The following is a 13633-nucleotide window of genomic DNA, read 5'->3' as shown; positions in this document are numbered from 1 at the left end:
GTGCAGACCCTGTGTCGGCACACATAGGCACCCCTCAAATGCGTTATAATGAAAGAGTTTTGCTTCACAGTGCCAGTGCAAAGAAAACAACAAAGAAAATATAGCATTCTATTTAGGAACATCTTTTACAAAAGAGAGGACGTTATTCAAGCCTCCGGACTGTAGGAATGTGAAACAGATCATTCTAGTTCCTCATTGTCGCTGACCTCATCTCCAAGTAGACGTGGGGTGTAAGATCGTGGCATTTTAAGACTGTCGAGTTCTCTGTCAGAAAATGTTAAGGTCCCCCCTCCCCAAGCATCTGCTTAGAAACATGTCACAACTCTCACATGAAGTAGGGAATTGTTCCTACCTACACATATACATCAGAACAACAGCAGAAAAATAAACATGATATCATATTCTTCTTACCTTCACTCATAGTCAGTAGTAGTTAGTCCGCCTGCCTCTAGCCTCACAGACACGAGAGCTAACATATGTGAGATATCGTTAAAACCTGCCCGTCTATCTGCACGCTGTGTTTGTTGTGTTCTCCCCAGTCCAAAGTCTTGCTTACAAAAGTTGCTCACCCGTTTCCGGTAAATATGACCTCCAATCCGATGACCCGGAAGTAATAGTCACGGCGTGATGACGTGTGATGATAGATTTTTATGGTTACTTCCCACATGATATTTGGTATGTCTTTTAAACTTTAATCGTGTTATAAGTCACGCGAGTTCTGCTTTATCTTCCCCATATTAGGCCACACCGACTTAATTTTATGGATGACATCCTCTGAAGACCCCCAAACTAGTGCGCGCGGGCGAATAAAAAAATTCGGGCCAAAAATGAAAATGATACTAAACCACAGCAATACAAAGCTGGTATTGTGGATTTGTGACAGTATAAATAGCGACGTATACGACAAGGCGGCACATGCTGACTTTTTGCGGAATTTATGAATCGGCACTGTATGCATGTATGTATGTACCGATTTCTTGACTCGTGGAACTTCGGTAGCCTGGGTGCCATCCTCCAGAGTTACCACAGGCTCCGTATAATTTGTCTCTAACTACCATGGACTACCCAGGCCAGAGGCTCGGAGGACCTGATTTTTTTTTGAGAACAGGCGAAAATCAATGCTCGCGTGGATGTCATCCATAAAATTAAGACGGTGTGGCCTAAGTGGGAGGGGCTGTACTCTGACGATTATGTCACCCAGGCTCAGAGGCAAATTAAATTATTGGGATAGATATTTAAATCAGGTAGTTACTTCTTAGACCGTGTTTATGTGAAGTCACCAAAGGCGTTTTACATGTGGTTTATCCCGAAGCCGATTTCAAGTGGCTCCATCTGAACGCTCCAAATCACATTGAAAGCGCCTCGATCCCAAACCACTTCTAGAGGTGGTTTTGAATCGGTTTTCCCGCATCACGATTTGCGTCTGAACGCAATGTGATTTCAATGTAACTTCGCCTGGTCATGGATTACGGGGTGATATTTCTTTATTTATATGCAATACCAACTTTTACGTGGCAGAAACTTAAAGAGCAGTAATGGTCAAATAATGTGTCCGTTCTAGGACGAGCTTCACCGCCTCTGGCGGGACCACGTCGGCATTCGGCCGAGATACGCTGGGAGGGGGGCACCAGCAAGCAGGTCGTTGACACGCTACCTAGTGTGTTTTCATCAAACAACAATGAATGTAGTTTCTGACAATCGTGATCAAGCACGTTTTAAAAGGAATGTATGGCACGTGGACTAGATGTGAGGAATGTGAGTTACCCGAATCGCGGTTTGTATGACTTCACATAAACACGGCCTAATAGGAAATGCTTTGAATCCCATAGTATAGAATGCACTCAGCCTAATCTGCAGTACCACACTCGATCGCATGGTCTATAGTCATCATCACACTTTTAATAGTGTCAATGTTTGGACGTGCATAGAAAGTTACAGGAAAAAAGACACAATGACACTTGTGAATACATTTTATAACATCCTTGTAGGCAAGCACAAGACGATGGAAATTGCAATAATACAAGAAGATTGAACGTCAATATTTCAAATGTTTTGTAGTTTAGAGAATTTCTTTATAAAGTAAAGTAAAGAACACGTTCGAAATGTTTATAAAATATAATACATCCATTGCAAATAGTAATAAAAGATTGAAATTCAATTTTAAAATGGCAACAAACACCCGTGCGGTGTCTTGAAATGGATTCTGTACAAAAACAAGTCAAATCACTAAGTCGACAGCTATGCAGATCCGGTCGTTAGCAAAATAGTATAGTGCGGAAGCTGTATCTTTTGGACTCTTCAGGTATTTCCTGAAGAAAGGGAAAAGAAATTGTGATCAGCTGGCTTTAAACAAAGAAAAACAATGAGCAGATAGATAACAGGTTAACTTACTTGATAGTTTAGGTTCGAGGTATAAGATTGTTTTGTAAAAGGAAGTCATGTCTGTTTTCATAAAATGGGGCGCAAGATATACATACCTTCTACCCTGAAGCTTGGGACGACAGATGGTTTCCGTTTCACACAGGCAGTCACTTCCTATTATCCTCCTGTAGATGTCCAGAAAACATACAATTTGGTAATGACTATTTGTATTGACTTTGAACGGAAGCAATTTGACCAAATTCTACAAAATGACTGCTGTCATACCTTCTAAACTGTGCCACTGTGACATTGCTGTTCTTCCACCATATGAGACCAAGCAGGCATCCGTTCATCTTGGGAGACCTACCTGGAGAACAATCTGAGGGAAAGAGCTGAAACAAAGACCTACGCGTGGGTTACTTGACTTCAAAGGATACAGGAGGTCACTCTTTCTACCTCCACAGCACTGTATGTCCAGACACATTGTCCTTGACGGCTGTACCTGTAGAAAAGTCTGAAAGAACACTGGACAGACAAGGGGTATGGCATGTCGTGTTTCTGCGTGAAGGGTGAACATGGCGCAAGGTGCACGATACAGATAGCTGTCGCCAACAGAAAGAGGGTGCAAATCGCGCGGTTTCTTTTTCCCTACGCCTATGCCTATGTCAAAAAGGCAACTGTACAAGACCAAGCGTCCGCGTCGCGCTTACACTGGAAGACTAAGGATCGCATGATCCTAAAAGTCACAGATTCAGACCGGGTTTGTGTACTACCTGTGGATGGAGGTTCGGATGTCAGGACGCTCGTGCGAGCCGTGGAGACTGTAGTCCTCTCCATGGTCGGCTGTGTTGTTCTCTCCGTGGTCCCTAGAGCCGTTGTCGTCTCCAGGACGGGCCTCTCTGTAGTGAAGTGCGTTGTGAAGGCCCGAGTTGTGAAGCCCTGAGTTGTGGAGAGCTGAGTTGTAGGGACCGTAGTAAAGTACGTTGTAGGAAAGCTCGTTGTAGTCTGGTCTGTAGTCACTTGAGTAGATTGTCGAGTTGTTGGCGCTGTGGTTCCCTCAGTAGTGCCGATAGATGTCGTCTCTTGTGTCGTCCCTCGTGTTGTCTCTCGTGTCGTCTGTAGTGTCGTCTCTTGTGTCGTCCCTCGTGTTGTCTCTCGTGTCGTCTGTAGTGTCGTCTCTTGTGTCGTCCCTCGTGTTGTCTCTTGTGTCGTCTGTAGTGTCGTCTCTTGTGTCGTCTCTGCAGTTGTTGGCACTGTAGTTTGTTCGGTAGTCTCAACAGTTGATGGCGCTGTTGTTCCCTCAGTAGAGTGGATTGCTGTCGTCTCTAGTGTCGTCTCCTCAGTTGTTGGCATTGTAGTTTGTTCCGTAGTGAACTGAGTTGTTGGAAACGTTGTAGCATGGGTCGTTGGTACAGACGTTGGGAAGAGCGTTGTTTGGATCGTAGTTAAGTACGTTGTAGGAAAACTTGTTTGAGCCGTTGTAGGTTGTGTTGTTCGCTCCGTGGTCTCTGCGGTTGTTGGCCGCGTAGTTTGTTCAGTAGTCGGCTGAGTCGATTGACGAGTTGTTTGTTCTGTGGTCTCTGCCGTGGTTCTCTCGGTGGTCGGATGTGTTGTCTTCAGCGTAGTCTCTACAGATGAGGTCGACTGGAATGTGGTGTCCTCCGTTGTAAGCTGCGTTGTTGATAGACCCGTTGTGACCCTTGTCGTTGATACAATCGTTGTCGGGAGCGTCGTTTGTTCTGTCGTCTGTTCAGTAGTCAGATGTGTAGTTTGTTCAGTAGTCAGCAGAGTCGATTGCAGAGTTGTTCGTTCTGTCGTGTCTTCAGTAGTTCTCTCAGTGGTCAACTGTGTGGTCTTCTCCGTACTTATCTGTGTTGTTGCTGATTCCGTTGTAAAATGAGTTGTTGGTAGAACCGTTGTGAACTTTGTTGTCGGCACCTCAGTTGTTTGGGATGTTGTTTGTTCCGTCGTCTCTACAGTAGTCGGACGTGTAGTTTGTTCAGTAGTCGGTAGAGTCGATTGCCGAGTTGTTTCTTCAGTAGTTCTCTCAGTGGTCGGCTGTGTGGTCTTCTCCGTAGTTAACTGTGTTGTTGCTGATTCTGTTGTAACATGAGTCGTTGGTTGAACCGTTGTGAACTTTTCTGTAGTCTGCTGTGTTGTTGGTATTGTTGTCTTCTCTGTAGTCTGCTGAGTTGTTGGTATCGTTGTCTTTTCCGTTGTTAATTTCGTTGTCTTTTTCGTGGTCCGTTGTGTTGTCGGGATTGTTGTCTTCTGTGTGGTCTGCTGTGTTGTAGGTATTGTTGTCTTCTCTGTGGTCTGCTGCGTTGTTGGTATTGTTGTCTCGTCCGTGGTTATCTGTGTTGTTGGTGAAGACGTGGTTGGTATTGTTGTCTTCTCCGTGGTCTGTCGTGTTGTTTGTATTGTTGTCTTCTCCGTAGTCTGCTGTGTTGTTGGTGCCGTTGTCATTTCCGTGGTCTGCTGAGTTGTTGGTGCCGTTGTCATTTCCGTGGTCTGCTGAGTTGTTGGTGCCGTTGTCATTTCCGTGGTCTGCTGAGTTGTTGGTGCCGTTGTCATTTCCGTGGTCTGCTGTGTTGTTGGTGCCGTTGTCATTCCGGTGGTCTGCTGAGTTGTTGGCATTGTTGTCTTCTCCGTAGTCTCCTGTGTTGTTGGTATTGTTGTCTTCCTCGTTGTCTGTTGAGTTGTCGGTATGGTTGTCTTCTCTGTGGTTACCTGCGTTGTTGGTACAACCGTGGTGAAGTGGGTTGTAGGGTCATGCGTTGTTGGTATCGTTGTCTTCTCTGTGGTCTGCTGCGTTGTTGGTATTGTTGTCTTCTCTGTGGTCGGCTGAGTTGTTGGCATCGTTGTCTTCTCTGTGGTTACCTGCGTTGTTGGTACAACCGTGGTGAAGTGGGTTGTAGGGTCATGCGTTGTTGGTATCGTTGTCATCTCCGTGGTCTGCTGTGTTGTTGGTAGCGTTGTCTTCTCTGTGGTCGGCTGTGTTGTTGGTAGCGTTGTCTTCTCTGTGGTCGGCTGTGTTGTTGGTAGCGTTGTCTTCTCTGTGGTCGGCTGAGTTGTTGGCATTGTTGTCTTCTCTGTGGTTACTTGCGTTGTTGGTACAACCGTTGTGATCATTGTGGTGAACTGGGTTGTGGGTTTATGCGTTGTTGGTATCGTTGTCTCCTTTGTTGTGGTCATCGTGGTGAAGTGGGTTGTTGGGTCATGCGTTGTTGGTATCGTTGTCTTCTTCGTTGTGATCATCGTGGTGAAGTGGGTTGTGGGGCTGTGCGTCGTTGGGATAGTTGTAACTTGCGTTGTAGGATGTTTTGTTGTAGGGATCGTTGTAGCTTGTGTAGTATTTCCTGAAAGAAAAGGACAATGGGGGGTCAATAAGAATAGGTGTCTTTCTTTATGTCTTGTACACACATTGTTTGATAAATCAGAGTGAAAAAATTCTATCGTGCTTTGTAGCAAAAGAAGTATTTGTAATACCACCCCCTCCATTACATGATTGACGTAGGTGATATGGTAATGGCTTGAGATTAGACCCTAGGTGTTCTACTTGACTTGACTTTATTTATTTTTTATTGAAACAACAAAGTACAAGACATGGTACAAGACACAGAGGTGGAAACTCTAGCCGAAGCTAATTTTAATCACACCCCTGACATAGAATACAAATTACAGGTATGACAATGACGAAACAACAAATGAGCGTTCGTATATACAAGACTAACGGAGATATAAATCATTCGGCAACTGTAAATCGTTGGGTATTCAGTATAAAGGTTTGAGTAAGAATCAGAATTTTTTTGTTAACATCAAGACGTAAAAGGGGCGAACCCCTCAGTAAAAGATTAATACTGGCTTGGTCAGACAAGTTGCGCAAGTCAAAAGTAGAGCCTACTAGGCTCTGTAGGTTGCTGAGAAGGGTCACTCTATGCAAGTTGTATACAGGGCAGTGCAAAAGGAAATGTACAATGTCTTCACATTTAGACCCACAGGTACAGGCAGAACTAAGAACTAAATTACGTTGATATAAACTATGATTTAAGCTGCAGGTCCCAATGCGGAGTCGAGTAAAGCTAAGGTCCCAATTGGGAAAAGGGGCCCTGGCGGGTAGTTCCCGGGCTGTTTTTTACCACTTTCGGGCGGGACCCCGACGTGACCCCGCGGGGCACCCTGCGGCTACCGGGATATTTTTTGGCCCGTCGGGGCCCCGATAAGAATTTAATTCTGAGTTAAATTCTACCCGGGCCCCGCTAACAACAAGACGCCGTGACCTCATCGTGAGAACACCGGGAGGTACCCCTCCGGTTGCCGGCATTCCACCGGGACACATTTCTTACGTCACAGACCAGATGAACAGAATAAAGGTGTGTACTTCGTAAACCCGGGTAAAATGTGTGACCTCACAGATCAAATGATCACAACAAATACGTGAATTCTGCATTACGTATAGGTCAATACAAGACATCGTCAGAGAATCTGCTGGGTACCTGTCGGGTGCCTGCCGGATACCGACCAAAGAGGGTGACAAAATTTCTAACAAAACGCTACTGAAGGAAACTTTTAATTGTGACCACGACAGACGATGCCCGCTCGACTCCTGAACCCGGCCGGGGCCAGCCGGGGCTACATCCCCGACGGGCACCGGCGTAATTGGGACCTTAGCTTAAGGAGGGCGCAGGGGTATCGGGGCCGTGGCTAAAATGCGGATAAAGGGGCCGGGAGGACGTACTAACTTGACTTTATTGGGATCCACATTTAGCTTACAAGAAATGTAGCTATTCTTCCTGTGGCCCTTCAAGACACACATGACACATTTACAAAACATAAATACATTGGCAATTACAACATACTAACACAGCTTAAAATAAGGCTATATACATGTACAATACTTCCATTCATCCTGATCCATATAATTATACTAATTATTCCTTGATATATTGATTGTTTATTGTTTATTTTTTATTTAACCAGAGGAACAGGTTTTCAATGCACCCTGGGGGGCAATCCCCAAACACAATAAAATAATAACAATAAAATACAACATAAAGTAATCACTGAAGAAAACTTATGTACAATCGAGGGGCAAATTAGAATAAGGTAACTTAAGCACGATGAAGTTGATAATTTTTTGTTCCCTGAGATTAAATAATGAGTAGTCTATACACATGCACTTCTGTTGATAATCGGTAGGAAGCGCTGTTGCAATAGTGAATTCACATACAACCTCAAGAAAAGAACAATCAGTAATACGTGAATGGGTGATTTTCTAAAAGATTAACCACTTTCATACATAAATGTATTCGGTCTTCAACTCGTGTCTAATAGAGTATCTAATTCAAAACTAATAAAACTTAACGAAAATTTTCAGTGTTTGGTTGGTATGACCTCAATCATTCCTAATAATTAGAAACAAAATACATGATGACAAACTATCTGAAACAAAAAACAAAATCACTTCATTTGGAGTCTTCAATTTGCCACCATCCTATGACGGTCTTGAAAAATAATGAACGTTCTCCTATCTCTCAAATAATGAACGTTCCCCTATCTCTCAAACCCTTCTTTGCCCCGCCCTTCACGTCTTTTTGTTTCTGTCCTCCCTGAAACTTTCATTTGTACCCCTTATTATCTAAAAACCTTAAATCTAAGTATGTTTAACTTTCTTGATCTATACTTTCTTATGACGTTCTAGCGTCTTTTTAAAAACTGAAGATGTCTAAATCAAGAGATTGATACAGAATAGTGTACCAAAATGCACATTCCATAATTGCAATGTTCTTACTGTGTCGTCCCAACTAATTATTCAGTCTTCAAAGTTAGAGTTTGAAGAGATATAACTACAGAAAACGTAGCCTTTTAAAGAAAAAAACTTTCCTTTGAAAAGTAGTGCTCTAGAAACAACTATGGTTAAAGTAAAATAATGCATGTAATTTTGTATATTGTAATATGCATTCTATGTATGTCTAATAATTTGTATCTTTCCCCCAGGGTGTCACTTAGTAATAGTCTTTGACTAGTTGGGACACCCTGGCTTCTTTGTAAGCCAAATAAATAAATAAATAAAAAAACAACAAAATAATGCAGATGTTGTTCAACACAACAGCACAACGCAACACTCAGTAACCTCCAAGCAGATCCTAGGGTTTCAAATATAGAGTATCAAATTTGCCAGGCAGTATCCAATTGGCCAGGTAGGGGATCATGCGCGACCCAAGGTTGTTGGTGGGGGTAGCGACAAAAAAAAAACGGGCCATATATAAAAAGCTAAAGATCATCCCCCCACAACCTCTGCTTGGAGAGTAAACACTCAGTAGTTATTTCAAAAAGGGTAAGGTAATAGGATAGCTTTCAACTCAGACCTAAAGTATATTTTTCACGTGTATCCACACTACCAAAAATGTTTTTTTCTTGTTTTCCTTGTACAAAGAAATGGTATCTTGTAGCAAGAAAATTATTCTTTGAACAAGAAAGAAAAGAATCCCCGTAGCAAGAAAATGATTCTGTCCACAAAAAAAATATTTCTTGAACTGTTCTTGAAGCAAGAAAACCATTCTTTACACAAGAAAAGCTTTCTTGTAGCAGAAAAAATTACTGTAAACTTTCTTAAAATTCTGAACATTCTTAAGATTCTTGTTTGTGAACATGATAGTAGAAATATTTTCTTTTCTAAAGTTGTAAGAATCAACATACAAAAGCTTTGAAGAATGTTTCTTGAATTTTCTTGAAAATCCCCCTGGCAAGAAAATATTTCTCAACATAAGAAAATAAGAAAAAATAACATTTTTGGTAGTGCAGGTATGGTTGCTAAAAGAAACCTGCATCCTGGCTATACCTTATCGAACACCAGTCTTTGATATGCCCTGAAGAACTATGTCGCCATTGTTTTGATGTTGCTATCAGAAGAGCCTGAGGTGACACGACTTACCTTGTGCCTGAACCACCCCTCCTTGCCTAGAGGACAGTAGGGCCATGGTAAGGACCACTACAACGGCGGTTCTCCATTCGGAAGATTTCAACATTATACTAAGACGTGTGGTGTAGCTAACATCGCTGGAAGTAGTCTTCTCGGTACTGATTTAGTTTGTAGCAGTGCGTACTATTCCATAAACCATCTAGGTGTGGCGTTAATAATATACCTTTGGCACGAAAACGTCAGAGGAGCGACAAAGGTATCTCAGCTGACACAGAAAATTAGTCTGTAATTTCATGAGTGACTGACCTTGGTGAATACCCGTAATTAAACATCTTTTTAACAAGCACTTTTACCAGATTCCATGCTTCACAAATAAGACTAAAAAAAACCCTCAAGAAGTAGAATGTGTACCGTAATTCGATCGTGGGAGAATAACATACAATGCTCTATTCATGATCAAAATGGATCCCAGTTGAGAAAACTATTCAACAACCTGAGGTTGTCTCATTCCTATGTCTATTGCCTGGGGATATGGAGAGGTTTAGTGGGGGCAGTTTTATCTTACATTCATACCATTTAAAATGTCTAACCTAGACAAAAGAAAGACATTTTGGAATATCTGAAGACATATAAGAGTGGGGAAACGACCTTATGCAGCGGAGGTTGCAGATAATGCATGTGAGTAGAGTGGCACATGTCTAGCGCCTGTTGTATAATTGCCGACCTTGGTGACTTTACCTTTAATTATATGGATAAATAATTACGGCGGCTTATCTGTAATTTGGCCTACGAGTCTTGCTAAACGGGTTCGTGGCAAAGTTGAGGATTTAGACGGAATGGGTGCAGCCATTGGCGCACGTAATTGGTAGTTCTGACTCATATCGCTGACGCTCGTGTCATTGTGCTCCCAAGGGCACACCCAACATGACATTTCCCTTCTGGTAGCCGCCCAGCGGACGACAAAAGGTGTAATGACGCATGTTGATTTGAGTCATGGGAATCACGCACGGAGGCACACAAATGTCACAGCACCCCCCTCCCCCTTTACTTAGACAAATGTCATAGCGCCCCCCTCCCCCCTAGTTGTCGTGTGTGAAACCAAGTGAATGATATGTCCACTTAGAAGGGCAGTGACGTGGCAAACAGTCCGACCTTTTGTTTGAATCAATTATGGGTACTTTTTTCTTATCTTTGATGTGATAACAGTATAAGAAGGATAATGAGCCATCTTTGTAACAATACTTAAATAGAATAGCCAACAGGACCAATAAAGAGCCTGGAAACCAGAGATCTTCCAACAGTCGATCACCCTCCCCTTGAGTTGACGAGAGGCAATCACCATGTAAACATTAACTACATGTAAAGCATCAGTTAATTAATGTGCTTTGTCCTGTTGCTATATTTTGGCAAAGCCTAACGTCTAATCTGTATGGTCACAAATTATCATCTAAGGCCACAGCAATTAAATTTTATGGATGACATCCTCCGCAGACTCCAAATCTAATGCGAGCGGGCGAAAAAAACAAGGCGGACCGAAAAAAACAAGGTTCCTACATTTGAAAATTTTGACTCAATCATTGTACAAATGGTTTTGATTCAGTGGGAACATCACATGTACACAGCCAACATCACATATCACTGCACCAAAGTAAGAAACAAAACATAAAATTAGAGTCTTGTCCCTCTCCTCATAGCTATCTGCCATCCACCTTGCGGCATGGCAGCAGACATCTTTGCCCATTTTCGGCATGTTGACCACTGTCAGAAGGCAACAAAATTTCTTGTTTTTTTTTTCAAAATCAGGCGAAAATTAATGCGCGCGCTGATGTCATCCATAAAAATTACTTGCTGTGGCCTTATGATCAATCGCATTATCATGGTGAAGACGGGAATGCTGAAGAATCTATCAGAAACTGATAAGAACAAAAGTGAAATTATCTTTGTTATCTCTATTATCCTACCTTATCTTTTTTGTGATCCTCTTCTCTCTTCTAGTCTTCGACAGGGTAACCCTCAGAACACCTGTGACCTTCCGTGGTTGGGAGTCGGTAGATAGAAATCTTGCTAGCTAGAAAAAAACAACAGATTGCAACATTTTGTTAAGGTGGCATGGGTGTCTCAGACATTCGCACAGATAAAAAATAATAATTGTCCATGTGTCTGTGTATACATGACAGTGTATAGAGCAAAGATACTCTTTTCTACACAACCAAGTGTTTAATTCACAGCCGATGTTTCGGTGACCGTACGCGTCTGTCCCTTTCCTCAGGGCAATTCTGACCGGTTCACATTGCACTGCAGCAGCACAGGTGTCGCTGCTATAGATGCATTCCCAAACGTACAATATTTGCATATCTACACATATAGTACGTGGTTATAACATACTCCTGTTCGTTTGGAACCGCATTGTAGATACAGTTCCCTGTAACCACGTATATGTGTAGAGATATAAATATTGCACGTTTGGGAATGTATCTACATGTATAGCAGCGACACCTGTGCTGCAATGCAATGTGAACCAGTCAGAATTGCCCTGAGGAAGTTGACAGCCGATCACCGAAACGTCGGCTGTGAATAAAACACTTGGTTGTGTAAAAAAAAGAGTTTCTTTACTCAGTAACTTTCCAACCTGATGAAACTATTCACGGATGACAGTGTATACTCACCAAACATCCCCAAGTACAAGTACACTGCATCCACAGCCGCTGCATCTTGTTCAATCCGCTTACGAACCTGAAAGGACAAAGCTAAAAGAAGAACATGGCAATCATTTGCTAAAAGGATACACGATCTTCGGTCCTTCACACGTGTTAGGAGATGGCATCCTTTGGACCTGTAGAACAGCTACTTGAAAAGAACTACACTGACACATTTAGATGTGTGATAGTTAGAGTAAAATGTGAGTGGGGAACGTGGTGTGTGCTGATAGCAGACAAGATACGCGCTTAGAAAGAAAGATGCTATTTCCCTGCGCTGCGGCTGTGCAAGACCAAGGGCGAACATTACCCGCGCAGACTACCAACCGGCGACGCGCTGAACAGTTTCCCGTGGTCTGTCCAGAATGTGTCAGCCTGCCGAAACTTCTCTCTTCTAATCACTGGACGACAAGTACCTGTTTGTAAAACAGTAGAAGGCAGCAACGTTATTATAGTTGTGGTTGTTTTTGCTGGAGTAGTTGGTCGTATGGTTTGTCCCGTCGTCATTTGTGTGGTAGTTTGTCCCGTCGTCATTTGTGTGGTAGACTGGGTAGTTCGTTCTGTAGTCCTTTCAGTAGTATGTTTTTGTGTTGTAGGATTCTTTGTCGTTGGAATCGTGGTGACCTGCGCCGTTGCTGTACGCCTAGTTGTTTCGTCTGTTGTCATCTGCGTTGTAGGCCGTGTGGTCCGTTCTGTTGTCTTTTCAGTGGTATGTTTTTGCGTTGTAGGATTCTTTGTCGTTGGGATCGTTGTGACGTGCGTTGTAGTTGGTTGTGTGGTTTGTAAGGTGATCTCTTCCGTAGGCTTCAGGGTAGTTTGTCTTGTAGTTTGCTTTGTTTTCTCTTTTGTATTTCTTGCAGTAGTTTTTCCTTCTGTCGTCATCTGCGTTGTAGGCTGTGTTGTTAGTTGTGTAGTCCTTTCAGTTGTATGCTCTTGCGTTGTAGGATTCTTTGTCGTTGGAATCGTGGTGACTTGCGCCGTTGTAGTAAGCCTAGTTGTTTCTTCTGTAGTCATCTGCGTTGTAGGCTGTGTGGTTCGTTCTGTAGTCCTTTCAGTTGTATGTCTTGGCGTTGTAGGATTCTTTGTCGTTGGAATCGTGGTGACTTGCGAGGTTGTAGTAAGCCTAGTTGTGTCTTCTGTTGTCATCTGCGTTGTAGGCTGTGTGGTTCGTTCTGTAGTCCTTTCAGTTGTATGTTTCTGCGTTGTAGGATTCTTCGTCGTTGGAATCGTGGTGACTTGTGAGGTTGTAGTAAGCCTAGTTGTTTCTTTGGTTGTCATCTGCGTTGTAGGCTGTGTAGTCCTTTTGGAAGTATGTCTTTGCGTTGTAGGACTCTTGGTCGTTGGGATCGTTGTTTGTTTAGTGGTCTCTATCGTAGTTCCTGCAGTAGATGGCCGCGTAGTTTGTTTTGTGGCCACTTCTTTAGTCCTTGTAGTCGTTGGGATCGTTGTGACGTGCGTTGTAGTTGGTTGTGTGGTTTGTAAGGTGGTCTCTTTCGTTGGCTTCACAGTAGTTTGCCTTGAAGTCTGTTTTGTGGTCTCTTCCGTAGTTCTTGTAGTAGTTGGCTGTGTGCTTTGTAAGGTGGTCTCTTCCGTAGTCCCAACTGTAGTTGGCTTTGTAGTTTCTTCGGTGGTCGCTTCCGTCGTTCTTGCAGTA

The 13633-nt window shown here is 43.0% G+C and overlaps 2 protein-coding genes across 2 annotated transcripts; both read right to left on the bottom strand.

The window, feature by feature from the left end:
* Nucleotides 1–3418: 3418 nt before the first annotated feature.
* On the bottom strand, nt 3419–9591 carry LOC109461757 (mucin-5AC-like). The gene is made up of 3 exons (XM_019758149.1): nt 9296–9591; nt 4385–5720; nt 3419–3614 (listed from the first exon to the last, which is right to left on the bottom strand). The coding sequence occupies exons 1-3, from the start codon at nt 9387–9389 to the stop codon at nt 3419–3421; spliced, it is 1626 nt and encodes a 541-aa protein (XP_019613708.1). The 5' UTR covers nt 9390–9591.
* Nucleotides 9592–11963: 2372 nt separating this feature from the next.
* LOC109461777 (salivary glue protein Sgs-3-like) lies at nt 11964–13267 on the bottom strand. The gene has a single exon (XM_019758173.1). It carries the CDS (start codon nt 13255–13257, stop codon nt 12286–12288), a length of 972 nt encoding a protein of 323 aa, XP_019613732.1. The 5' UTR covers nt 13258–13267; the 3' UTR covers nt 11964–12285.
* Between the last annotated feature and the right edge of the window lie 366 nt (nt 13268–13633).

The sequence above is a fragment of the Branchiostoma belcheri genome, unplaced genomic scaffold (assembly GCF_001625305.1).
Source record: "Branchiostoma belcheri isolate BF01 breed outbred unplaced genomic scaffold, Haploidv18h27 scaffold96, whole genome shotgun sequence".
In the NCBI taxonomy this organism is placed as follows: Eukaryota; Metazoa; Chordata; class Leptocardii; order Amphioxiformes; family Branchiostomatidae; genus Branchiostoma; species Branchiostoma belcheri.
Note: the sequence above shows the minus strand (reverse complement) of the source record. Positions and strands in the feature narration are given on the sequence as shown.